The sequence below is a fragment of the Momordica charantia genome, assembly GCF_013281855.1.
Source record: "Momordica charantia cultivar OHB3-1 chromosome 9 unlocalized genomic scaffold, Mcharantia_2.0 BLBB01000009.1, whole genome shotgun sequence".
In the NCBI taxonomy this organism is placed as follows: domain Eukaryota; kingdom Viridiplantae; phylum Streptophyta; class Magnoliopsida; order Cucurbitales; family Cucurbitaceae; genus Momordica; species Momordica charantia.
Window position 1 is genome coordinate 20933879 of NW_028275167.1, and position 25375 is coordinate 20959253.

The window sequence follows — 25375 nt, forward strand, 5'->3', positions numbered from 1 at the left end:
AAATTGTTTTATTTCATGCAATCTATGAAATTGTTTCTTATAAAAAAAAAACAAAAGAAAAAAATTATTTTAAAAAAAATTTAGAGACTAACCAACTTAAATAAATGAGAAAAAGCAACTAATACTGATAAAGAATGGCATAGGGGAAGAGTAGATTAGGAAAGAAGAATTAGCGTTTTGGCTAAAGCTTTAAGGTTTGGACCGAAACATCATGATTCAACAGTTGTACTTATAAAGTAACAAATACCACAATTGAAGTTTTTTTTTCTTTTAACAAGATATAAACTTTTGATTGATGGGATGATAAGGAACACAAGTTGTACAGACAACCTCCCAAAGGATAGAAGACACAAAAGTAACAAAAATAATGAAACTAAAGAGAAATAAAAGCATCCCAAGAAAGGCAATGGAGCTACAAGATGTAATTTGTAAATAATTTTGTAAGCGAGAACCATTGCAAATAAATTTGAAAGCAATACCAAGTGTTTAATTATTGTATCATGGTCAATAAATTGATTGCTTAGCATATGCCTCGATCTATGATTTTTTTATTTTATAATGTCAAATGCATTTCAAATGTCAATTAAGAATTATAACTTGAAGTTTTGTATGAATCATAATTCATAACCCTCATGGGATTATAAATTCTTGATTTTATACTTTCAAATGGATTTATAATGTCAAATGTCTTAATAAATAAAAATGGTAACTTAAACTTTTGTTTGCTTGACAGTCAAGGTGCACTATTTGCAACTCGGAAATTGATGCTAGGTCTTCAATTCCTAATTTAGGTATCTTCATTAACATTACATTTGTGAACTCTGCATCATAAACCCTCCTCTCTCTCTCTCTCTCTCTCTCTCTTGTAACTGTGATTTCTTGTATAAGGTTCCTCTTGTAGTATTTCATAGTTTCTATACACACACACACACACACATATATATATTAAAACATAAAAATAAAATGATATTTGAAAAAAGAAACTGGGCTTCATCTTTAAGCTTTCGATTGGAATAGGGACCATTTTGGTCACCCCAAATCTTAGAAAAACCAATGAGAAATTGAAGAAATCATTTACCTTTTACGATCTTTAGTCTTATAAAAGAAGTCTACCAAAAATAATTAAGATCAAATAAATAATTCAGTGTTGTATAGGAAAAAAATCAATTTTATCTTTTTTGCCTTTTTTTTTAACAAGAAACGAACTTTTCATTGATGTATGAAAATAAACAAAATTTTCAAAGATACAAACCCTAGAAGGAGTGAGAGAGCAATAATAATAAGACCTAAACAACAACAAAAGGAAATACAACCAAGAAATGATGCAGGAGATGAAATCTAAGGGGAGTTATAAATGCCTCCCAATTGGAATAAATCATATTTGGAGAGTAATTTGCAAATAAATAGGAGAGAGCACACCATTCAGAAGCTTCAAGCTTAGCAAGGCTGAAGCTTTCAAGTGGAGATTTGCTTTTTACTGTAAAGACCCTTTGATTTCATTCAAACTCTCTTATAGAAGGGTGTTTATGCCATTAATCCAAAGAAGATTTACTTTGGAAGGCAAACGTGGACCAAACAGCAATAGATAGATATTCTCTCGAACTTCTAATGTGAATTGTGAACACCCAAGACATTATTGAACATCTTAAATAAAAGCCCTCAACAAATCGCTGCATATGGGCAATGGAAGAAAATATGCACCTTTCGCAATGATTAGTACAAAGAATACAAATTGACGGATTGATGGCCATATAAGGAAGCTTCTTCCAGAGAACTTCTGTTGTATTAATGTTGCCATTGAGAAGAATCTATACAAGAATATTAACCTTCTTTGGACTTTTTGATTTCCACAGAGCTGCACAGTAATCCTGGATGAAGAGCCATTAGGCTTACATAAAGATTTTACCGAGAATATAAAGGATCCAAAATCCAGCCTAAATGACCTTCCTCATCCATGAGAGAAATCAAATTTAGATTAGAATTTCTATAATTAAGAAGACAACAAAAACATAAAACAAATTAGACATGAACATAACAAAAACAATTACAGAAATAAGTTTGAATAGACAAATTTGTTCATCAAAGCTTTTGAATGACTCTTTGATTTGAAGGTCAATTGGGATAAATCACCCTAATCCGTGAATACCCTTAGTTTTTGCTTCATAGGTTTTATTTTTCAATTTTTTTTTAAAAGTTTTATTAACCACAATGATACAAACTGGATTCAACCAAATGGTTGAGTGTGAAATCTTTTGAGATCACTTAACACATATGAACAACCTGTCTAGTTGATGAATCAAAATGAGTTTCTGAAAACAATGAAAATAAAGTAAACAGACTATTTGAAAACTTCTTTGAAAAAAATTTATTAAAAAAAACGTTAGTTAAAGTAACATTTATTTATTTTTTTAGATAAGAGACATATGATAAAGTAACATTTAGAGTGTAATCTTATTTATTATTATTATTATTATTGTTTTGATTATGAAATTTTCTTCATAACAGAATTAAGAATAGAATAATTCAAGAGGGGGAATGAAGAATACAAATGACTCTTTAACATCTTAACCTTCAAGTGTACTAATGGAAAATATTATCACAGTTTTTGGACTTTAATTTAGCCAAACGCATGTTATTTGTATAAATTGTCTTTGCTATTCTTTTTGAAAGTAAAACATTATTTCTGAATTACAAATCTAAGAACTCATAAGTACCTCATAAGGGTCAAATATAGTAGTCAAAGTGTTGAAGATGGTAATTACAGCTTAAATTCTCTCGTACCCAATTGGAAAATTTTTTCTAATTCTTTGGACGTGGTTTCCCTTTTGTAAAATTTCATATCATCAATTATATTGTTTACATGAAAAAAAAAAAAGTGTCAAACTTGTTCACAGTGAGAGATTTGGGATTTCTGGTTACAAGAATAGAAACATCAAGCATCTTGCAAGTTGCAATTTACGTGCTTGAGGACAAGTAAACATATACTATAATTCACTATTTTTTTCTATATCTTTTATGCTTTCCCTTTATATCAATTAACCAATCGACCACCCTTTCTTCTTCCAATCTAGTTATTTGTATTCTCTTCTATATTTGTGAGAAATGATTTCCTTTTTAAAAAAATTAATGTTAATCAAGTGTTATACCATCTTGCAGCACTTAGAGCTGCAGCTTCAGCTGTGAAGCATGAAGATGATAGAAGGCTATTCCACAATGCTGCTTTGAGGAAGCGTCGGAAGGAAATGGGCGAGCAGGTGGATCCAATGAGAAGATTAAACAGGGTATTTTTTTGTGAAAAACATTATTATTACTATTTTTTTTGTTTGGAATGAAGAAATGAACTTTTCATTGATAGATGAAAAGGAACATAAAATGAGGGAAAAAATACGTCAAATTTTATTGATGGGAAATAGGATATTGTGACCTCAAATTAGAGGAATAGCTTTTAGCTAATGAATTATCCATCCAAGATGGTTAACTAATTCTGAAGTACCATGCAGGAAATTGGATTTAAAAGGACTTGGAAGCCATGAAAGGCTCGGCATTTGTATCTTTCCATCTAATTGCAAATATGTAAACAGTTTGTACATTTTGCAATCATGTTCCATTATGCATGTTGAGGATTAGGTTAAGTTAAGAACATTGCTGTATAGACCTGTAGTTTGAGATATCATGGCAGGAAAAAAACATTGTGGCGGTTTTGTATATATCCAAAAACTAATCTAATAATTTAAAAATGAAATAGGGATTGAAAGGATCCAATATTAACCTGGTGGCAGGTGGCTTTTAGAAGTGGTAGGTCCCTTACTACAGCTAGCAAGAACTTGATTGTACACATGTAATTTGATTAAAGATGTCTAAAGTTTGACAATCTGAAAAACTTGAGTTAAATTTATCCCTATTTGATAGTTGTGGATCTAGAAAGTACTCTCGTTGTCTGCTGTTGTAACTGAGTGGCGGTGTCTGCACCATAGCTTCCGTCAGTTACTCTATTGTCCTTTTTTGACTTCCTTTGTGATGGCCTCTGATCAGCAATAGAGAAGGATGGAAATTAAGACCTTTATCGATAGCTTTGACCAGAGATCCAAAGGGAGAGTGGTTCAAATTCATGAAGCCCACCTTTAGATGAATTTTTACATCATGGTGGAAGAAATCGTCATTGTCTGGTTAACTGATTCTATTTAGGACTTCCTCCTTTCTCCCCAGGCACAAGTTTTTTTGATAAAACACATTGTCCTAATGGATTTATTTGGGTGAAAAGCACCAATAAGAGAGGAAGTTTCATTGAGAACACTAAGGTCTTGAAACTCAAGAGGCAAGATAAACATAGTGGTCCCTGCAGACGTGTATCATAAAGGGTTGCACAGACTTTAGACTCCTCTTGGACTTCTTAAATGGGAAGACCAGACTATCAAACCCTTGGAGATTTCCAGTAATAGAAAAGAATTATCCTATGCAGAAGCGGTAAAACTAGTGCCCCCAACCCAGCCTCCCACACTACTGAGAAAAGAAGTTAGAAAGATTAGGTGGGAAGAAATGCTGGTGATCACAAGAAGGAATTTTTATGATGATTGGGGAAGCATTCTAGAGACTGTGGAGCACCAACTACAGACAATCCATCGTCAACCCTTTTCAACCATATAAGGCCCCCCTAAAGTGTCCTCTGGAAGATTTTGCTCAGATGCTAAGCATAAATATAGTGTGGGTCGCCTTTCGTGCTGTTACTATGAAGTTGGAAAAGTGGGATATCCAGAAGCACGACAAAATAAATGCCGTCCCCTCCTATGATGGCTGGCTGGCTGAAGTTCAGAAACAGTCCTCTACATTTATGGCGTATGGACTTATTCAGGGACAGGGACATAGGAAACAGCTTTGGGGGCTTCATTGATTACACAAATGAGAACACAACATTGATTGAGTGTATGGAGGTGGCTATTAAGGTGAGGGGAAATTACTGTGGATTCCTTCCCACTAAAATCAAGATAGATGAAAATGGATCAGTCTTCATGGCACAAATTGAAATAGTCCAAAACCCAAACCTTGTCAGAAAGTGACGGCGCACGATAGTTTCTCGCCAGAAGCTATAGAACGTTTTTACAAAGGGCCGATGGTCCTTGGTCCTTGGTCCTTGCCCAATGGATATCTAGAGAGTTCAAGATCGTATTTATTGTTCAAAAGTTTGTTTCTTGTCCAAAAAAGAGACGGTGTTTATTTCCCTATGGTCTTTGTCCAATCTCAAGATGATGATTGTTGTCCCTCTGCATCTAACAATATTTGACTCCTCAGGTGATGCAACTGCAAGTCTTCAAATTCCTAACCCTAATCCCCTGACTAGGGACAGAAGGGTAGTCCCCACCAAAGATAAAAGAGCCTATTCGTCAAATACAGCCAAGGAGACATGCTTTCCTAAGGAAACAAAATGCATTTTATTTTCGAATAGGTTTTCTGCTCTAAATACAGAAAAGTCAAGGCTATTCTTTCAGAATTATGGCTGGAACGAAACCATAGAATTTTTCGGAACAAGTTCGGTAGCTCTTTGGTTAGGTTTGATTTGGCTTTGCAAAGAGCTTCACAGTGGTGTTCTCGTTCTAATATCTTATCGGACTATAAATCTCTTGATATTTGTTTAAATTGAGAATCTTTTATCTTTGACATTTAACCCCTTTGCAGTTTCTGTTTTGGCCCTTGTATTTTGGGTGGTTTTGATTTGTTCTCTTGTTTCTCACTTTTGTTTTTATCCTTTCTTTTCTCATTACATCACTGAAAATTTTAGTCTCTTGTTTCAGAAAAATCAGAAAAGTCTTGTCAGGGAAAATTATGCTGGCAGAAAAGGCCCACCATCGAAAAAGGGCTTTTTTGTCAAAGGATCAAATAATATCCCAAATTTCAAGAAAGATTTAGTTTGTAAAATGAGTAAGGAAAAGCCAAAAGATAATGGAGAATCATCTCGAAAAGAGAAGGGGAAGTAAATTGAGGTGTCCTTGGAATCTTCCATGTCTAGACCCGGTAGTTGCAAATCAGATGAACCCCAGTCTCCAGCTTGGCCCTCTTGAAGACTTCCACCTTTGCTTCCAAGAAAAGCTTGAGGAAACTCTGCTCTCTAAAGGGAAAGAGCTAGTGGTTGTAGAAGAAGCCCCCATTGAGGATATGTTGGGAATGCAACCAAAGTCCCACATTAGCTGAATAAGAGGCTAAATAAGGGGAAGATCATGGGTAGATTAGATGAAGACAATTATCTTCATTAGTACGAGGCCTCAAAAGCAAAGCCGTGAGGGTTATGCTCATAGCGAACAATATCATATCATTGTGAAGATACTTAGGGGTACTTGGGCTACCATTGTCCTTAACAAGAGGATCATCCTTTATAGGTCGACCCTGATGATGAATCGGGGAGGAAGTGGATGACCCATCCACTCTAGAAGGTTTTACTTTTACAAGGAAAGGTGGTTTCCTTACGGAAGAACAATTTGTGTATCAAGCATATTCCAACTAAAGGTAAATCAACCTACGAGAGGAGTGCAGTTAGTAGAAAAGGGGAGTAGAGAATTGAAGAGGCTGTCGACATGGGAGAAAGAAGCAAAATCAAAGTTAATGGGAAAGGAAGTAGATTAGGGTCCCCGAGTTCCTTTATGAAGCTTTTGTCCTGGAACATCAAAGGGCTGGGCGCTCCCACACATAGGCTCTCATCAAAGATCTTCAAAAATTAGATCCAAATATAGTTTGTCTGCAGGAGACTAAGTGTAGGTCAGATTTTTGACTGCTGACCTTTATGATCTTTGCCGGCCACCTATTGCTTAGGAGGAGACTTCAACATGGTTAGGTGGCTAAATGAAAAGTCTAGCAGTGAAAATGGCAGAACTACTCGAAACACGAGGAACTTCAATGCGTTGATTGTTTTGCTGAATTGTTTGATCTGCCCCTTCATAATGGCTTGTATACTTGGTCCAATCTCAGAGAGCATCCCATTTTGACTAAGATCGATAGATTTCTAGCCTTCAGTGGTTGGGTGAATTCCTTTAAAGATTTGAGAGTAGAGAGATTACATTGATCTACCTCAGACCATTCTTTATTTTCTTGAAAACAAGGAGTTTGAAATGGGGAACTCCCCCTTCCGGTTCGAGAATGTTTGGCTAGATTCTCCTCTTTTGCTCCCTTTGATTGAGCAATGGTGGTCAATCAGTCAACGTTTTGGCTTCATGGAAAAGTTGAAGAGTTTGAGAGGGGTACTCGCCGGATGGAATAAAGAGGTCTTTGGTAACATCATGAACATTCACAAAGATCTCTTAGAAGCAATTGAAGGCATAGATAAGGAGGGTCAAGGTAGATTACCAAAAGCCCTCTATAGTGAATGGAAGAGATCGAAAGCAGAGTTGACTGTCACTATGATGGAGAAAAGGTTGTGGGCCAAAAAGGAAAGTTTGGTTGAAGGAAGGTTTGGTTGAAGGAAGGTGACGAAAACTCCAATCACTTTTTTCCATAGATGGACCTTTTCTCGGAAAAACAAAAATCTCATCTCGCTTTTAGAAGATACAGATGGAAATCCCCTCACCAGTGACAATTATATTGAGAAGGAGATTATTTAGTATTTTTCCCTTCTTTACGATAGGAGAGAGGGTCAGTGCTTCACCTTTGAAATCTTGGAATGAGCCCCTTATCCACATATTGGAAAGATCAGTTGGATCCCCTTCACTGATTCAAAGATAAGTGGTCTTTATTCTGCAAAATCGGCTTTATCCCTCCCGAGTAGTTCTATGGTAAGTGGAATGCCCTGGTGGTGAACTACATATGGAATTTTAAAGTCCCCAAGAAAGTAAAATTCTTTCTTTGGTTTTTGCATTACAGAAGCCTGAAGACAACTTAGAGACTTCAAAGGAGATTTCCCCACTGGTCCCTGTCCTCCTGGTCCCTCTATCTGTGGCCTCTGTTATAAACAGAAGAATCAGTGGACCATATTTTTTGCATTTCGGAAAACCTCGGCGGTTTGATGCTGAGAGGCAAAACTAATATTCTACGAGGCAAACCTCGGCGGTCCGTGCTCTGTTGTGGTTGCTCGGGAAAGAAAGGAAATGAAACTGTAGGCTTTTTGAAGATAAAAGGTACTTGGTGGATTCTTTTTGTTATAGTGCACGGCACATGTCTTCTTGGTGATGCTCTAACCACACGAAATTCTTTTTTAATTATAGTCTTATTATGATTATGATTGGAAAGCTCTTCTTGTCTAGTATTTGGGAGGAGATGACCTTATAAAAATAAAGACACAATTGTTTCAGTCTAAGATAAGGGATTAGAAATCAATTGATTGGGTTCTTTATTGTAATCTAAAATTACGTGTCCATTTGCGTCTTGAAAAGAAAATGATTCCTTGAGCCATAGTGTATTTGGCATTCCAAATAATCTTAATGAGTTGTCCTCAAGTGTTTACATGCAAGTCATTGCTTAATGTTATGGTTTTCCAATTTATAAAGAACCAGTAAAACTATCTTCAGGAAAACGGTGATATTGCCATTGATGATGGCATCCATCGAGGAGTGCAGTATCCTTTTACAGTAAATGAAAAGGTTTTAATTAAGGTGAGCAACTTTCTGTTCTTATGCTGACTATATTTGATTCCACTTGATGAAGTGTATAATTTGAGAAGCATACTGGTATCTTAGGGAAACAGGAGAACACCAGAAAAATTTGTCGGGAAGGAAGCAGTCATCACGTCCCAGTGTCTCAATGGCTGGTTAGTATGCATACTACAATGTCATAGTTCATGTACTTCTGTAGGACTTTATAGCATAAACACCCATCCTCCCTCCTCCCTCCTTCAGAGATAAAGTATACAAAAATATAAGAATAAAGCAGTACATAAAAAAGGTACATGGACTAGGCACACCCCTTCCTTAAGAGCTCACAGAGAAGACTGCGAGATAGCTCACTAAGGTGTCTTAAAAAAAAAAATTAAAGATACACTCTCATGAGAGAAGACCACACACAGCTATAAAATTCATTCTCTACCAAGGACCACCTTTTCCTCATTTCTTATCCTAAAAAATTATTCTTCATATTCCAAAAAAAAATAACCAAATTCAACATAGAAAAAATTACCTTGATTTTGCCTTTGGTTCTAAAACCCATACTCCATTGGGATACAAGTTTCCAACTTTTCTGAGAAGGAAGTACAGGATAAAATGTCCTCAATCATCTCCAAATTGCTTCACGCGATGTACTAGTTGAATGTACACGCTTGTTGTGTGGTTTGTGAATAAGAAACACTGGGTATGGCTGTAGTTTTTGTTGAATGATTCTGTTGTGACCATTTGAATGTCTGAGTCACTCCATTGTAGCCTTTTATCTGGTCCTAATCAGTTTTCCCATTATGTTTTCGGGTTTGTAGGTTAATCTCCATATTCTTTGGACATTGGCTTGTTCTCATTTTCTTTTCCACAATGTCCAATAGTATTTGTCTTTTCTACAAATGTACGAGTAAAATATGCTAATTGCTATTCAATAAGGTCCAGTTTACTTTGATAATAATTTCATAATTTTTCTACACCTATCAAAGCTCCAACTTTCCAGTTATCAAAAAAAAATAATAATAATAATTATGTTTGTTTCATCACAATTTATTTTAGTATGTTTATCACCATTCTTAAAAACACATTTGGGTTTTTAGCTAAGTTTCAAAAACAAAAACGAGTTCTTTTTAGTTTTCAAAATTTGTCTTAAGACTTTGAAGTCGTTTCTAAAATGTAGATAACAAAAGAAAAAAAGCACGTAGATATACAGCGATGGAAGTAATGTTTATAAGCTTAATTTTTAAAAACGGAAGACAAAAAACAAAATGATTACCAAATATGGCCTATGAATGCATGGGTGTCATTGTTGTCTACTTGAGTCAGTATGTTGCATGAAAATATGGCAATTTTACTCTGGGTCCAACTATTAGATATCTTGATTTGATCCATATTCAAATGGGTGCAAGTGCTTCATCTAAGATATAAATGATTTATGTTTTTCGAACACAATAGAGAAGATCAGTTGATTGATCCAAGTTCAATATTCATTGCCTATCTGCTTACCCACCGTTAGCTGGTTAATGTAAGATACGGAGCCGGATATGTTCAGTCCAGTGCTTGTTTGAGTTGGTAAATACATGGGTCAAAAGCTGTATTATAGTAATTAGAAATTAATTACAGCTAAGTAGTGTTAAATTTTCATTCATCTATTACTTGAGTGTTGACTGAACAATTGCATCTGAAGTTGGGGGACATTGCAATTATAATTTATATTCTCCCTTAACCTTCAGGTACTTGCTAAAGATCATTGGGACAGGAGAGAATGTTCGGTTGCAGTATCGCTCTCTTAGGAAGATCCTGAACGCGACACCAGCTAACGAGGATACCTGTCCCTCGCAGCCCCTTCAGCACAGCAGCTCATAAAACTGATTTTGTTTCTCTGGTTGCTTAATTCAGAGCAACAAAGTAAAGCGGTTTCGGTAAGCAAAAGGTTATGGATGTGTTTGGAAGAGTGATATATTTATTATCAAGATTGTGTATCAAAACAGCAGCTGTTAGTTAGTCTTAGGTTTCTGTTACATGCTTGTAACAAAAAAAAATTAAAAAAAAAAAAAAAATCCTGGAAAGTGTATTTATTTTTTCCTTCTTTCTTTTTTTTTTTAATCCTCTTGCATCACCATTAAAATATAGGCCCCAAGCAGACCCTCACATATGTATCATTAGGCTTGAGATGAGTGAGATAAATTTTCTTGCAAATTTGAGACTGAATTGTGGACAGAGAATAGCTGGAGCATCAAGTTTTTTTATTGGAATCCTGTGGTGGAAGTGTAATATTTTAAATAGAAAATCTCAGTGATATTCTACTGCTATTATATTTCAACTGCTTCTCTGGATCAATTAGAATTTTTTTTCCTGTTGGAAGTGCTTCTGTGTATATTGTGCAGGAGCTATCAAGCCTCCCGTTGGCAAAGGTTTGAGATCTCTTGATCATCTGGTTTAGAGGTCTCTCAAGTTCGGATGAGTTTAATACCAAAAACTTTTTACGTCTCTTAGGTTTGGATCTTAGGGTAGGTATAGGTACCCCTAGGTATAGGGAAGCAAAATTCCGACTTCTAATTATTAGAGGAAAAAAGTATATATGGAGCTACAGAGGCAGGAAACTGGCGGGTACCCTGGCAAGTACTGGTACCCCTGGGTATAGGGAAGCAAAACTCCGACTACCGATTATTAGAGAAAAAAGTATACATGGAGCTAGAGAGGCACGAAACAACAGTTTGTGCAAAAGAACATTTCAGTTTAGACCATGATCCCTGTGGCACAACTGCAAAAGAAACCAACTACTCCCAGTCTCTATGCCAACTTGTTAACATTTTGGTCAGTTAAAATTCTTATACATTCAAAATGTAATTGGTATTCCAATTTAACTTAGAATATTATTTTGGTTTCTATATTTATAATAAATCTTAAAATTAGTCCTCATCGTTTGTTTGTAAGTTAATTTTTATCTAACTCGTAAAATAATAATAATAATTTTTATTTAAGAAAAGGAACAATGTAAATATGTTTCTTAAATTTTTATATTGAAAGCTAATAGAGAGAATTTAATTTTTTTAAAAAAAACTACAAACTAATGGCGGGAACTCATTTTAAAATTTAATGAAAGTACAACAATAGCCAAGTCTCAAAGTACAAAACTAAAATAATATTTTAATCTTCAATTTATATGGATGGGTATACAATCGGATAGATGCTCTTTGAAAAAACTATTCTTTAAATAAAAACCAATTTTTCTACGAGCACCTTTGATAAAATTACTTATTTAGAATGTGTTTTTTTTTAGTACAACATGTCGGATTGAAGGATCGAACTAACAACCTATTAATTTGAGATATGTCAACTACTGCAAAATTATGCTTATCTTAACTATTTAGAATATGTTTAGTATAGTTTTACAAGTGGTGTAAGATAACTAAAAGTGTTTTCTAAAAAATACACAACGTTTGGTAACAAATAAAAGAATATTTTTAAAAACTAAAATTGCTTTAAATCTATTTTTGAATAAACATTTGAGAATTTATTATCCAAAAAGTTATTTTAAATCCATAGATACTTTTGTAGTTTAAGCACTTGAGATGATTGCTCATTAAAGGTTAAACTATACAAAATACCCTTTAAGCTTCAATTATGTCTTTATTCTTTTGAAAGTTTAAATTCTACCGTCAACATTTAAAATTGTGAATATATATATATATATACTATCAACTTTTTCATTAAAAAGAAAATGAAAATACAATGAGTTGGGTGATGAGTTGTCAAAATAGAAGTATACATGTGCATAGAGTTGTTTTACAAAAAAAAAAAAAATAATAATAATAAAATAAAAAAAAAAAAATTGTTTCATTTTAAACCAACTTAATTGTTCAAAACAACTCTTTTTTTTTTTTGTTAGCTTTCCCAACAAAATGAAAGAAACTTTGATATGGCGGTGAGCGGTAAAAAAATTGAAGGGTTAATCACGTTAAAAAATGACATCTTTTGGAGAAAATAATTTTGGGAGTTAAGATAAAATATCTTTCCTCTCACGAATAAAAATATTTAGAAGGAAACAAAACTTTCAAGGGGTAACAATAGAATATGGCACCTCCCTTCCACAGTCAATTAACAAAAATTAACGACCATTCGAGAAAAACTAATACTAACAAAAAAAAACTCAAGATAGCTAAACCTAGAGAAATCGAGTTGCTTGATAGTTTAATTTCTTAACTTAGGCCAGTATCTTTCTTCGTCTAAACCTCTCTTCCCCAATTTCTCTCGTAACATATTCCTCTCACAAAACTCTCTCTATATCCCTCTCCTTCAACTTTATCATAGGATGGTTTACCTTGTGATTTTTATTAAAACTATAGTTTTACGACTCATCATCACAATACATTTCCATCTTTATTAATAGAAAGTAAAATAGTTGCTTCGAGAAGTCGAAATAAAACTTTTGAAATAACAAGAGAATAAATCCAAAAGTTTAACAGCATAATTAAATGGGAAGGAAGCTGCTTATGCACACATATACACCCCATTTTCTTTTTTAAATGATATTTTTAAACAAACTTTAAAAGTTGGGATATAATTAAAAAAAAATTTACTTTTTTGATACTCGTGTATCCGGATCAGCTTGCGCATACCTCAACTATTCATGATCCAACCACCTGACCCTACTATATTTGGTTGATAAAGAAACCGGTAGAATATTAAATCCAAGATAAGTGACCACAATAGTTTGAACTCATTCCTTCTAAGTATTTGACCCTCATTGACCACTTGGACCATCCCACGAGAGTTATAATTGAAACTTTTTGAAACCGTAATTCAAATGAACCTGATATTTTATATAATTTAACCTGAATTAAAAGATATACCAAACCCACCCCCATCCAACAGAGAACTTCCAAGGCTGACGATTAATTGTTACATTTCAAAAGAAAATACAAATATAAAATCTGTTACAAATCAAAATGAAAAGTATATTTTAACAATGTCATAGCCATCTGAAATTTGCTGGCTCTCATTTAACTATAAGGTAAGAGGCAGGGAAGAAGAGAAAGGAAGAAAAGGAATTCAATAAGGACGGAACTTTCTAGCAGCTCTCAATTGCTGTATCCGTTTCTTGTCTTCCTCAAATTTACTCTGCAGCATCAGAACCTCTGCAACAAATAAAGATATTATTTCAATCTTCTGTTTCTTTACATTACAAAGATGTCATCAGTAACCCAACATATCAGCTAAGTACCAACACTTAAGTTTGGGTAACGTGTCTACGTCGAACACTCCAACACTTATTGGACACGTGTTAGACACTTGTGTTCAGCTCAATAGAAGTGTCACACACTAGTTGTACAAAGTGAATATAGATCCAATACTTGTGAAGCACGTATTGAACATTTGTTAACTATAAGTAATAGACATAAATAGTAATATACGACGAAATAATAAATTTTGAGAGCAAAATACATCGAACTCATTTTTTTAAGTATAAAAATGCATAAAGTTATTGACTTTGAATTTCCTTCTAGTATGAAAATGACATGTACTTAAAAAATGGTATATTTTAATAAACGTATCCTTGTCGCGTTTGTCCTAGATTTGTATGCATTCGTATCGTGTCATATCGTGTCTCATGTGCTTGAATATCCAAAATTTATCAATGAGATGAACACCCCCATATAGCAGCTATTCCCAAAAGAAATATTAATCCTTGAAGCAACATACTTAAGAGTAGAACAAAAACACAATCCAATACACAAAATCCCCATTCCAATCATCACTTCAACTAATTATTTTTCCAAAATCAAGAAATTTTTTTCCAAAAAGAAGAAATAGTAATCCCATGAGCTGCTTAAATATGAAAATATGAATAAAATCCATAATAATTTTACGAGTATAACTAATCATACCATTCCTCTGTGCTTCTCTTCTTTGGAATCGATAGAAATCGAGCCCAACTTCTTTTTGCTTCTTTTTGGACAGTTTATCCTCTACAGCATTTAGCGCTACCGAGCCAACAGTAACCCCGCTTTCAGCATCCGTGGTCTTTTTCCTCCCCCTCTGATGTACAACTACTGTCCATCCCCCTTCAGCAGCTTGAGCTTCCCTTTCTTTCTTTTCCTGTGTAACATCAAGATGAAACAGCTAAACACACACATCTGAGGCAGGATCCAAAGCTTATGATCATCCAAGGCAACTGAGCTAATGCCGGTACAGACTAGTAAAAACGAAAACTATATAACTATATTGCAATATCAAAATGACGTTACAATATCAATAGCCTTTCGAGAGAGCTGTCTCTCTCCCAATAACGATGCTAAGCTCTTCACCTTAAACTATTTCCCAAAAGATGTCTTCCCTCTCTCCCTACTACTTCTATTTATAACAAACTCACCCCTAACTAATTATCATAATGCCCCTAACTACAGTACTAATTCTATTCTCAAACTATCCCTATTAGGACTCTCACAGTTACACCTTAAAGGATATGGATACATAGCTCCAAACCACATGATCAAAACTCATGAAATCAGTTTCAGAGGTAAAACTGGCCACATGTTGAATGAGAATGTATAGTTTCATTGAGTCATTGCTCAAGGGGGGCATATTACCTGTTCAAGTTGTGCCTCATGCACGGTTATATAATCATCTATACGTTGTTGCAGTACCTTCAAGCCCGGTCTACTTTCATGATATTTTGTAATCCATTCTGTAGATCATGAAGTTCTCAATGTGAAATTTATAAAATCTAACGAGGTATTTTATTAAACTACAATAAATGATACAGTGATATCGCCATGTCCATCATTAAAAGAAAACTCAAAATGGCTCATTTCACAACCATCAGGAGAGGAAGGTAATTACAACTGACGCAAGAGGAAGAAAGAACAAGAGCAAATTTTCACAATAAGCCAGGAAGATTGAGAAGCATAATAGCTAATTCTCACTTTTCATTCCTTTTGAAGTGTCATCATCTCCGGAAGAGATTTGATAAACATCTTTTTGATCAACATCGTCATTCGATTCTATCGACCTTTTAGCATCCAAAGAAATAGACTCCTTCCTTTTCTTTTTCAAAGATTTTTTGCCTATAGGAACATTTTCTGTTTGTAAATCAGTTGAAGAGAAATATTCAAGCAGTAGAATATATATCAATAAAACTACACACATACATTTTACATCTAAAAATGCACCATTGTCTTCAGAGGGCTGATAAGCTTCCAGCTGCATAGCTCTTTCATTTCCTAACGAGTCTTCACAATCTTTCGAGGATTTGCGGTTCTTTTTATTTTTCCGGTCTCTCTTTAATTTATCTGCAAATAAAATTTTCAGTTATGTTTTATTGACTCCCAAGATAGTGAGTACAGCAACAGTAACATTAACTGACAGCAGCAAAAGAAGTTGAGGCAGTCTTAAGTACCAGCTTTCCTGGGCTTTTTAGCATCTTCTCCCTCCACATCAAATTGATTGGAATCTGCCTGGACTACACTTAAGCCTTAAATCGCAGGATGCAAGTTAAAGAAGTTAATAAAATATATGATAGGGACAGAAAAAAATAGGGAAAACAAGACTGAAAAGGCAGGTGAGAAAATTCAAAGACCACTAGGAGTTCATTTTTTTTTTTTTAATAAGCAAGCTTCCATTGAAAAAAAGGGCAATAAAAAATTATTTAAGAAAACACAAAACAAGGAGCTATGTACGTGAGAAACTAACTGAACAACAGAAACTTAGAAAAAAGGCTCTGAAAATGAGAATAAGGGGGAAAAAAACTACATTGGTTACATAAACCCAAAGAGAGGTAAACCAGGATCATTCCCTCTAGGAGTAGAACTCTCTGATCTCCAGCACCTTTGTATTGACAACTGGATTATAGGTGGAGATTTCAATTTCACCCATTGGTCCCATGAAAAATCTAGCGGAGGCTCATCTACTAGGAGTATGCGCCTTTTCAACTCTTTTATTGCATCAGCGAATTTGCTAGACATCCCTCATCAGAATGCTTTGTTTACTTGGTCCAACTTCCGTGAATCTGCTTCCCATTCTCTCATTGACCGTTTTCTAGTGACTAATGCGATCATGGACAAATTCTGACCTTTGGGAGTCAAACGACTTTGTCGACCGACATCAGACCAATATCCTATTCTTTCTTTCGGTGCTGAAAAATGGGGTCCCTTCCCATTTAGGTTTGAGAACGTGTGGCTAACCCACCACAGCTTCTCCCCTCTCTTTGAATATTGGTGGAAGAACACTCCCCTTCGTGGATGGCCAGGGCATGGATTCATTCAAAAATTGAAAACTCTCAAGCTTGTCATCAAAGAGTGAAATAAGAACACCTTTGGCTGCATCAAATCTCAACAGAATCAACTTCTAACGGAGCTGAGCATCTTGGACAATATGGAGGAAACAGGGCCATTCCTTGATGCTCATCGATTACAGAGATCTACTATAAAATCCCAACTCCTGTCATTGGCCACTAATGAAGAAATTCTGTGGAGACAAAAATGCAAAAGCAAATGGCAGAAAGGAGACATTAGCACAAAGTTCTTCCATCGTATTGTTGCTGCGAGGAAACATAAATGCTCCATAAGGGAAATCCTCTCTCGTCATGGAACTAGCCTTTTTTCCGAATCTGATATAGTTAACGAGTTTCTTTCTTTTTATACAGATCTCTACAAAAAAAGATCAGGTTGCAGAACCCTTCCTCCCTCCCTATCTTGGGATCCAATTGATTCACATCAAAGACAGTGTGGCTGGCTGTTCATGATCTTGGCACCAACAAATCTCCAGGCCCAGATGGATACACTGCTGAAATTTTTTAAAAAGTTTTGGAACATTCTCAAGCAATGAGAGTGTTCCAAGATTTTTTTAGAAATGGTGTCATCAATGCAAGTCTCAATGAAACATACATCTATCTTATCCCAAAGAAATCTGATGCTTGCACTGTGGGGGACTATAGGCCCATTAGCCTCACCACTTGTCTCTACAAAATTGTGGCCCGAGTGCTTTCTTCAAGAATTAAAAAGGTCCTCCCATCCACCATCTCGGAACAACGATCAGCTTTTGTTGAAGGACGACAAATCCTTGATGCTTCTCTCATTGCCAATGAAATTGTAGAAGAATGGAAGCGGAAGAAGCAAAGAGGGGTGATTATCAAACTTGATATAGAGAAGGCTTTTGACAAAGTGGATTGGGAATTCCTCGATGATATCCTTTGTGCAAAAGGTTTTGGATCTACATGGAGAAAATGGATTAAAGGATGCATATCAAATACCAATTTCTCTATCATCATCAATGGGAGACCAAGAGGTAAAATCCAAGCATCTCGGGGCCTTAGGCAAGGTGATCCTCTCTCACCTTTTCTTTTCATTTTAGTGGTTGATTGTCTTAGTCGTCTCCTCACTCAAGCTGCTAATTCGGGATTAATAAAGGGCTTCTCTTTGGGAACCGAACTTCTTCATATCCACCACCTCCAATTTGCCGATGACACTCTTCTCTTCTCCATTGATGAGGATAAAGCCATCAATAATCTTTTTTAGATTATTAAGACCTTCGAGGACGCGTCGGGTTTAAACATAAACTTTACCAAATCGGAGATTCTTGGCCTTAATATCGAAGAGGATCGGCTCAACACTATTGCTGCTTCATATGGTTGTAAGGTTGGATATTGGCCAAATTCATACTTGGGTCTCCCTCTTAATGCATCTCCTAACACTGTTGCTTTTTGGGCCCTTGTTATTGAGAAAATTGAAAGGCGACTTCATTCGTGGCAACACTCCTTCATCTCAAAAGGGGGTCGACACACACTGATCCAAGCTACCTTTTCTAACCTTCCTACTTACTATCTCTCTCTTTTTGCCATGCCTAACAGGGTTGCTAAAGACATTGAGAAGCTTCACAGAAACTTTCTTGGGGGGGGGGGGGGGGGGGGGTAATGATTCATCATCGATGCACCTTGTCAAATGGGAGAAAGTCTTGAGTCCTACTGAACAAGGAGGTCTCGGTCTACATTGCTTGCAAAAGAAGAATCGTGCTCTCCTTGCAAAATGGATTTGGCGCTTTAGAATTGAAAAACATGCCCTTTGGAAAAGAGTCATTGTGGCAAAATATACAGCTGAAGCTTTCAACACCAAACCTGGATCAAAATCCATATTGCTGGCCCGTGGCCCTTGTAGGAATATCTACAAGCAGAGGCATCTCATATTTGACATAATATCCTCCAAGGTGAGAAATGGAGCATCTACTTCTGTCTGGCATGATCCTTGGCTGTTTGATTCCCCATTGGCCTCAACCTTCCCCCGCCTCTTCTCCCTATCTCTTCGGAAAACAGCATCTGTCAAAGAAATTTGGAACCCCATCCTCAATTTCTGGGACATAGGCTACAGACGTTTTTTAAAGGAAGAGGAAATTACAGATTGGGCAACTCAATCCCATCATCTGGATTCCACCTTTCTCCACGAAGGTGAAGACTCATGGGTTTGGCCTTTAGATAGGAATGGATCTTTTTCCATCAAGACTCTTCTCACTGACATGGCTCCTGTTAGAGTATATAGATTAGTATATTTTATATTCTTGTATTAATATTAATTTGTCATTTACCTTCTCCTTATAGGATTAGGTCAACCTTGTATATTTGTCTATATATATAGACTTTAATAATGAGAATATAGAACATTGGATTCTCTCCAACCTTAGTCTCTACATGGTATCAGAGCTCTAGGTTTCTTGCCCATTAGGGTTTTGTGCCCATTAGGGTTTTGTGCCCATTAGGGTTTTGATGCCCGTTAGGGTTTTGTACCCGTTAGGGGTTTTGTGCCCGTTAGGGTTTTGATGCCCGTTAGGATTTTGATGCCCGTTAGGGTTTTGTGTCCGTTAGGGTTTTGTGCCTTAGGGTTTTGTTCATTGCTATCCAACACAAATCACCGCCGCCGACCACCACCGCTGCCGCCGCCGATCACCGCTGCCATTTGCTGATTTGCCAGCTATTTTCCGATTGTTGTTCGTAGGTTTCATCTCGCCGCCAAACGCCGTCACCGTGTGCTTTCGTCACCGCCAGTTGCCACCCGTCGCCTTCGCCCCTCGGGTTGTCGTGGGGTAGCACTTAGGGTTTCTGGTTTCAGAAAACACCTGATCCGGTTCAAGTGGTCCAGTTCAACCGGTTTGGTTTCAAGTGGTTTGGTTCATCCGATTCAAGTTCGGTTTGGTCTGGTTCGTCACATTCTGATTCGGTTTGGTTGATTTATACCGATTTTGGTTAGATTTGGTTTGGTCTGGTTTTGTCGTTTTGTTCAAATAAGTTTGTTTGTTTGTTATGGCCGAGAAGAAATCAATCGTAACTTCTGAGGTGATCCCAATGATATAAAAAAAAAATCACAAAACACAAGTTGAATAGATTATTTGTCTAACAAGTTGGGCATGATTAACATATATGCATCAACTTGAGGGGGAGTGTTAGAGTATATAGATTAGTATATTTTATATTCTTGTATTAATATTAATTTGTCATTTACCTTCTCCTTATAGGATTAGGTCAACCTTGTATATTTGTCTATATATATAGACTTTAATAATGAGAATATAGAACAATGGATTCTCTCCAACCTTAGTCTCTACAGCTCCAAAGAGATCTCTCTTGCACTCAACTCTTGCCAAAGCCATTTGGAAAGACAACTGCCCCAAAAAAACCAAGTTCTTCATATGGGAGCTTGCTCACAGGGGCATCAACACCTCAGATAAGCTTCAACGAAGATTACCCTTCATGGTTCTCTCACCACATTGGTGTATTCTATGCAAAAAAGAGGGGGAATCGCCTTCCCACCTTTTTCACACATGCTCCTTGGCCATGAACTTTTGGAATTTGATTCTTCATGCATTTGACTGGACTACCACCCTCCCTTTTGACATACAAGATTTGCTGTCATTAGTTCTTGTGGGTCACCCTTTCAAAAAAGCTAAAGAGATTACGTGGAAGCACTTCATTCGAGCTTTTCTTTGGATTTTTTGGAATGAAAGGAACCATCGACTATTCCTAGACAAAAATATGCCTTTCATCACCCTTTTTGATAATATTACTTTTCATGATATGTCTTGGTGTAGATCAACACACTATTTTCATTCTTATAGTTTGAGCTCTTTATTATCCAATTGGAGAAGCTTTCTGTAACTCCTTTGGTTTTTTTGTGGGTTCGCCCCTCTCTTTGTAATTTCATCCATCAATGAAATTGTTTCTTAACAAAAATAAAAAGAGTTATCCTACCCCTCTCAAGCCAAATGTTTCATAAGGAAACAAGCAATCCAACACACTAAAGCGTCCCCAGTCTTGAACGGCTGGGCTAAAAAATGTCTCTTAGCATGATCTGCTGGGAGCCCATTGCTACCCAAAAGTCTTAACATAACTATTCGAAATCAAACTTGCAAATAGACATCCCATAAAACATGCTCATATACTCAAGAAACAAATGCACCACCAAGGTGCGAAGAGCAAATAAGACAACTTCTTAATAGAGTTGTTAACCCTCCCGAGTAGGAGTAGGACTTGGCAGGTGAAAATTTTGACCTCTTTTAAGGATTCTAACCTTTCAAAAGCAAGGAGAACAAAGTGGGTGCGAGGGAAGTAGAGCCACAAAGAAGAGAGAAACGAACTACAAAAAAAGTCCCCCAAAGGATTGTGGGTCCACAAATGAACATCCCTAGCCAAGCAAAGACAGAAGCCAACCAACAAAGAGAGCAAAAAAGAAACATCATAGGCTTCTTTATCAAACAAAGGATGCTAAAAAAAAATGCATACAGCATACAATATGGATTCCACAGGAAAAAGGAGGTAGAAGCCACTAAGGCAAACTTAAAAGAAAAGATGTTATAAAGAGGCAAAGGGGAGTCCCCTGTCCAACAACCCTCCTAAGAAGGAACAACGGAAAGTGCTTTAACTACACAACTGAAAGTGCCTCCAAAAACTTCCACAATCCAGTCATCAATTCTATGGGAAATACAAATAGAAAAGCCAAACTCCAAAAGAACGAAAGACCACACATACTGAGCAAAAGAGCAAATGATGGAAAATATGGTCCAAAAACTCCTAATTTGAGGAACACAAAACGAACATAGAAGTGGCAAGGTACCAGTGTGGGAAACGCCCTTGGAGCCTATCCGCTGTATTCATGCTTCTATCACGGACTAAAGAAAAATTTTGACATTTTTAAGAATTTTGAAGTTCCAAATTTAGATTGAATTTATCGTAGGAAATCTAACCCTTGCCAAAGGAGAAGTGAGGGAGAAGGCTGATTTTGCTGAAAAAGTTCTATTACACCATCTTTCCAAATTAAATATTAATATGTCAAAACATACGCACACATATTCTTTTTATTAAAAAAATAATAATAACGCCCCTGTTCCATGTCCTACTTTTTTGGAAATTAACATTGTCACCGTATCTGTGTCATGTCGTATTCATGTGAACTATCTGTGCCTGCTTATTTTGGCCAAAATAGGACACCCTTCTGCAAACAGCCCAACACAAATGAGCAGGGAATAAAGGAAAGTGGAGAAAACAAGATTTATTTGTCCCCTCTATGTGAAAAATAAATATATAAATAAAAAAAAAAGTGTTAGAACACCTCTTGACTTAACTCAACTTCTGTCCTCACTAAGAGCTCCAACCTCATCCAAGATATCCAACACCTCTTGCTTCTCTCAGACAACTCCTATTTCTTGAACTTAAAATCCTAAAAGACATCAATATTCCTAACTTTGTAAACCAACTTCAGATGACAACTTTCACATAAATTAGAAACACTCGCACTCCCTAACAGAACATTGACACCCCCACCTAGAAAAGGAAAGATGACTTGGAGGTATGAGAGAGACACAAATTTACAAATCTAGAAGGGTGAACCCACGGAGTAGGACCTATACCCAAAAAATAGGCCAATCCTCAAAAGAAAAGTGACTCTAACGCCCCAAGATTGCCACCTCTTTCAACTCATTCATCCACCCTGACAAAAAGAACCTATCTAACCTATGGCACACCACCCTCATGCACAAGCTAGACCATGTAAATCAGCTATTAACAAGAGGAGGGTCCAAGAGATTAACAAGGGTGGTACTTTGGCTTCTATGGAGGAAAAGAAACAGTAGAATTTTCGAGGATAAAATTGCTTCTTTAGATTCTTTTTTTTTTTAATATCAAGCATACGGCTTCTTCGTGGGCTTCTATCCACAAGAAGATTTTTTTGTAACTATAGCCTTGTTTCGATCCTGCAAGATTGGAAAACTACGATTGTATAGTTCTTTGGGAAGGGTTTCCTATACCCTCCGCCATTAGGCTGTCTCTTGCTCTTTTGGGCTTCGGTCTATATACCTATCAGTGTTTCTTATCAAAAAAAAAAAAGAAGAAGAAGAAAAAAAAAAGAGAGAGAATAAACCTATTAAGCTCCTAGAAAAGCCAACCTCACTCACTATATCTACTACAAGGTACCTAGGCACAATGAAATCCCCAACCAAACTCGAACCAGACCAGAAGAAGCCAAAAATAACTTCAAAATTCTTCCCAAAAAGCCTTTCTAGCTATATCTCAAAGGTCCATAGACCCTAGAAACCCAACTAACGATGAAAGATATTAAAAAGCACAGAAAAAGAAAACAATCCCTTAACCACCTCCACAAGCAATGTCATGTGCGTATGTCAAAGAAACAAAATACCCCTCGAAGCACCCTATAAGTTAAAGCATGCTATCAGAAGACCTAGAATGAAGTAACTGGTATTTTATTTTCACAAAGACCTAAAGAGTTGCAATACTAAACTTAGGAAGTTGACATACCGTTCTGTGCTACTGAACCATTGAGTTGATCAGTCTTGTCGAAAGGCGTTTGTTGAAGCCTCCTCTTTGATGACTTTTTCCGCTTCTTTTCTTTGTCAACTTCAATGGCTATACTAGCTGAAAGAACAAAGAAAGCAATAATTATAAGAGAAAACCAATCATATGGAACCCCTTTGTTCTTGAGGGGAAAAAAAAGACAAAAACAAAAACAAAACACTCTGGCAATCAGTGGATATGAATGGAAACAGAGCATGAGAGGATTAAATAGCCAAACCCACTACGCACTGGGGTAAACACTAGAAATGGGACAAACAAGACATCCCATGCCGAAGGAAGGAAGAAACACTTAGAAGTTTAAGATGTTAATGGAGTCCATAAGAAGATGATCTTTACTTTTTGTGTTTGTCCGTTCCAAGATACGGAAGGAGTACTGAGAAAATAAGCATATAATAAACAAGATAGCAAGGAAAAACGAACCCTTTTCAACCGCAGGTTCAGTGTTACTCTCGCGAAGCTTTTTGTCGCGCCTCTTCATCCGTCTATCCATCTCACTCTGTGCGCCAGGAACACAACCAAGAGAATCAATTAAGTTTTTTATAAAAGAAACTACATTGGATTTGTAGGGCTTCAAAAACCCTGAATGGGTTAAATAGCGTAGAACTGATCGTTTACTTGGAAGTTGATTTCAACCAAAATCCACAAACCTCATTGTTATAGTTCGAGAAAGAGAGAGAAAAAAATGCATAATTTTTAATGGTCTTATAGCTACACAGTTATTTTCATAAAAACCTGAGGTTTGTTTACTTTCAATTTGAGCTGTGTTTTTTAGGCCTTGAAGAACAACGACTTGGAAGCTCAGAATCAATCGCCAAACCCCTTATTTTGCTCATTGGAGTTTCTTCTTTGGGGTGTCTTAAAAACTTCTGTAATCAGTAAAAACAAAAACAAAACCAGAAAAACTGACCTTGAGTAATCAACTTATCAAACCAGTTTTGATTAAACGTCTGGTCGCCGCCGCCGCCTGTGCCGAGAGAGAGAGACAGAAAAACCGGCGCCTCTGAAAAAAAAAAGAAAAGAAAAAGGAGGGAGAACGGCGCAGTAGGGAGGAAAACAAAACCGCGCAATGTTATACCCGACCCGGATACAAAACCCACCTGTTTTGTTGGCTCAAGACTGACGAAATTGGGATCTATGCCCCTCCAATTAATTATTTCGGATTCGTGACCTGTTTTGAAAAACCTTAATCTGTGACATTTTACCTTATAATTTGTGATTCTTTTCTACTTCCTGTTTTTGTTAAATTATCAAAATATCTATTTTTTTAATTAAAATTCAACCCCAATCTCTCCCTTTAAATCTCACGATTTCTTTTTAATTTGAATCTAATATAAAAAAAATATAACATTTTAATTTAATAATCAATTATTAGTTGAGAACCACCAACCGAAACCATTAGAAATCTTCTCATAAATAAACAGAATCCACATAAATTAAATTTTTTTTTCTTTCGTTTCTCTCCCCTTTCATCTCCCATCTTACCCTCCTTAAAAAACTTCTTTAAGGTTTTCTGATTTTTTAATTGATGAAAAAGAAAATAAAACTCAATTTTTTTTTCAATTACCCATTAAAAAAATACATATCGAACATATCCACCAAATTCTCAACTTTTTTTTAAATCAAAATTCATCTCATCGACTCCCCAAAATCATCTCTCTAATTTTTTTTAAGAGGAAAGACAAATTTTAATTTTACGATGAATGAGGAAGGAAGGAAGAAGAAAAAAAAGCTCGAAAGCGTGTATCCCGAGCTGGGATTGCATTCGGGATAGAACAATCTCGACTTGGGATAGAACAATCTCGGACCTGGATTGAAGACCCGATCCACGATTGTGCAATCCCGGCTGGGATCCACGCTTTCCAACCCCTTTTTTTTTCCTTTTTTACTTGTTTCATTCCTTCCTTATTCCTCGCCCACTTTTTGTCAATTAAATCTCGGGTATTTAATGTAATATTAGCCACGATTT

General features: G+C 36.1%; 2 protein-coding genes across 4 annotated transcripts in view; one reads left to right on the top strand and one right to left on the bottom strand.

Annotated features, from left to right (window-relative positions):
• The window catches only part of LOC111022323 (RING/U-box superfamily protein), a 29154-nt gene extending 18273 nt beyond the window's left edge, over positions 1–10881 (top strand). Inside the window, exons 8-13 of one of the 3 annotated variants that reach the window (XR_015787117.1) lie at positions 734–791; positions 3157–3281; positions 3501–7754; positions 7843–8096; positions 8487–8570; positions 8655–8708. Coding sequence is in view for 1 of the 3 variants with exons in the window: in XM_088117163.1 (XP_087973289.1) it covers positions 734–791; positions 3157–3281; positions 8487–8570; positions 8655–8725; positions 10292–10424 (471 nt within the window). In the remaining 2 variants the exon portion in view is untranslated. Of the gene's footprint in view, positions 1–733; positions 792–3156; positions 3282–3500; positions 8097–8486; positions 8571–8654; positions 8726–10291 lie in introns of those variants that run through there. The other 2 variants (XR_015787116.1, XM_088117163.1) reach the window with 2 other exon arrangements.
• Positions 10882–13441: 2560 nt separating this feature from the next.
• Positions 13442–24501, bottom strand: LOC111022313 (ribosomal RNA-processing 7 protein). Its single transcript, XM_022299486.2, has 9 exons — positions 24317–24501; positions 23830–23905; positions 23353–23469; positions 15961–16035; positions 15713–15853; positions 15488–15628; positions 15152–15249; positions 14450–14660; positions 13442–13699 (listed from the first exon to the last, which is right to left on the bottom strand). The coding sequence occupies exons 2-9, from the start codon at positions 23897–23899 to the stop codon at positions 13614–13616; spliced, it is 939 nt and encodes a 312-aa protein (XP_022155178.1). The 5' UTR covers positions 23900–23905; positions 24317–24501; the 3' UTR covers positions 13442–13613.
• Positions 24502–25375: the final 874 nt, after the last annotated feature.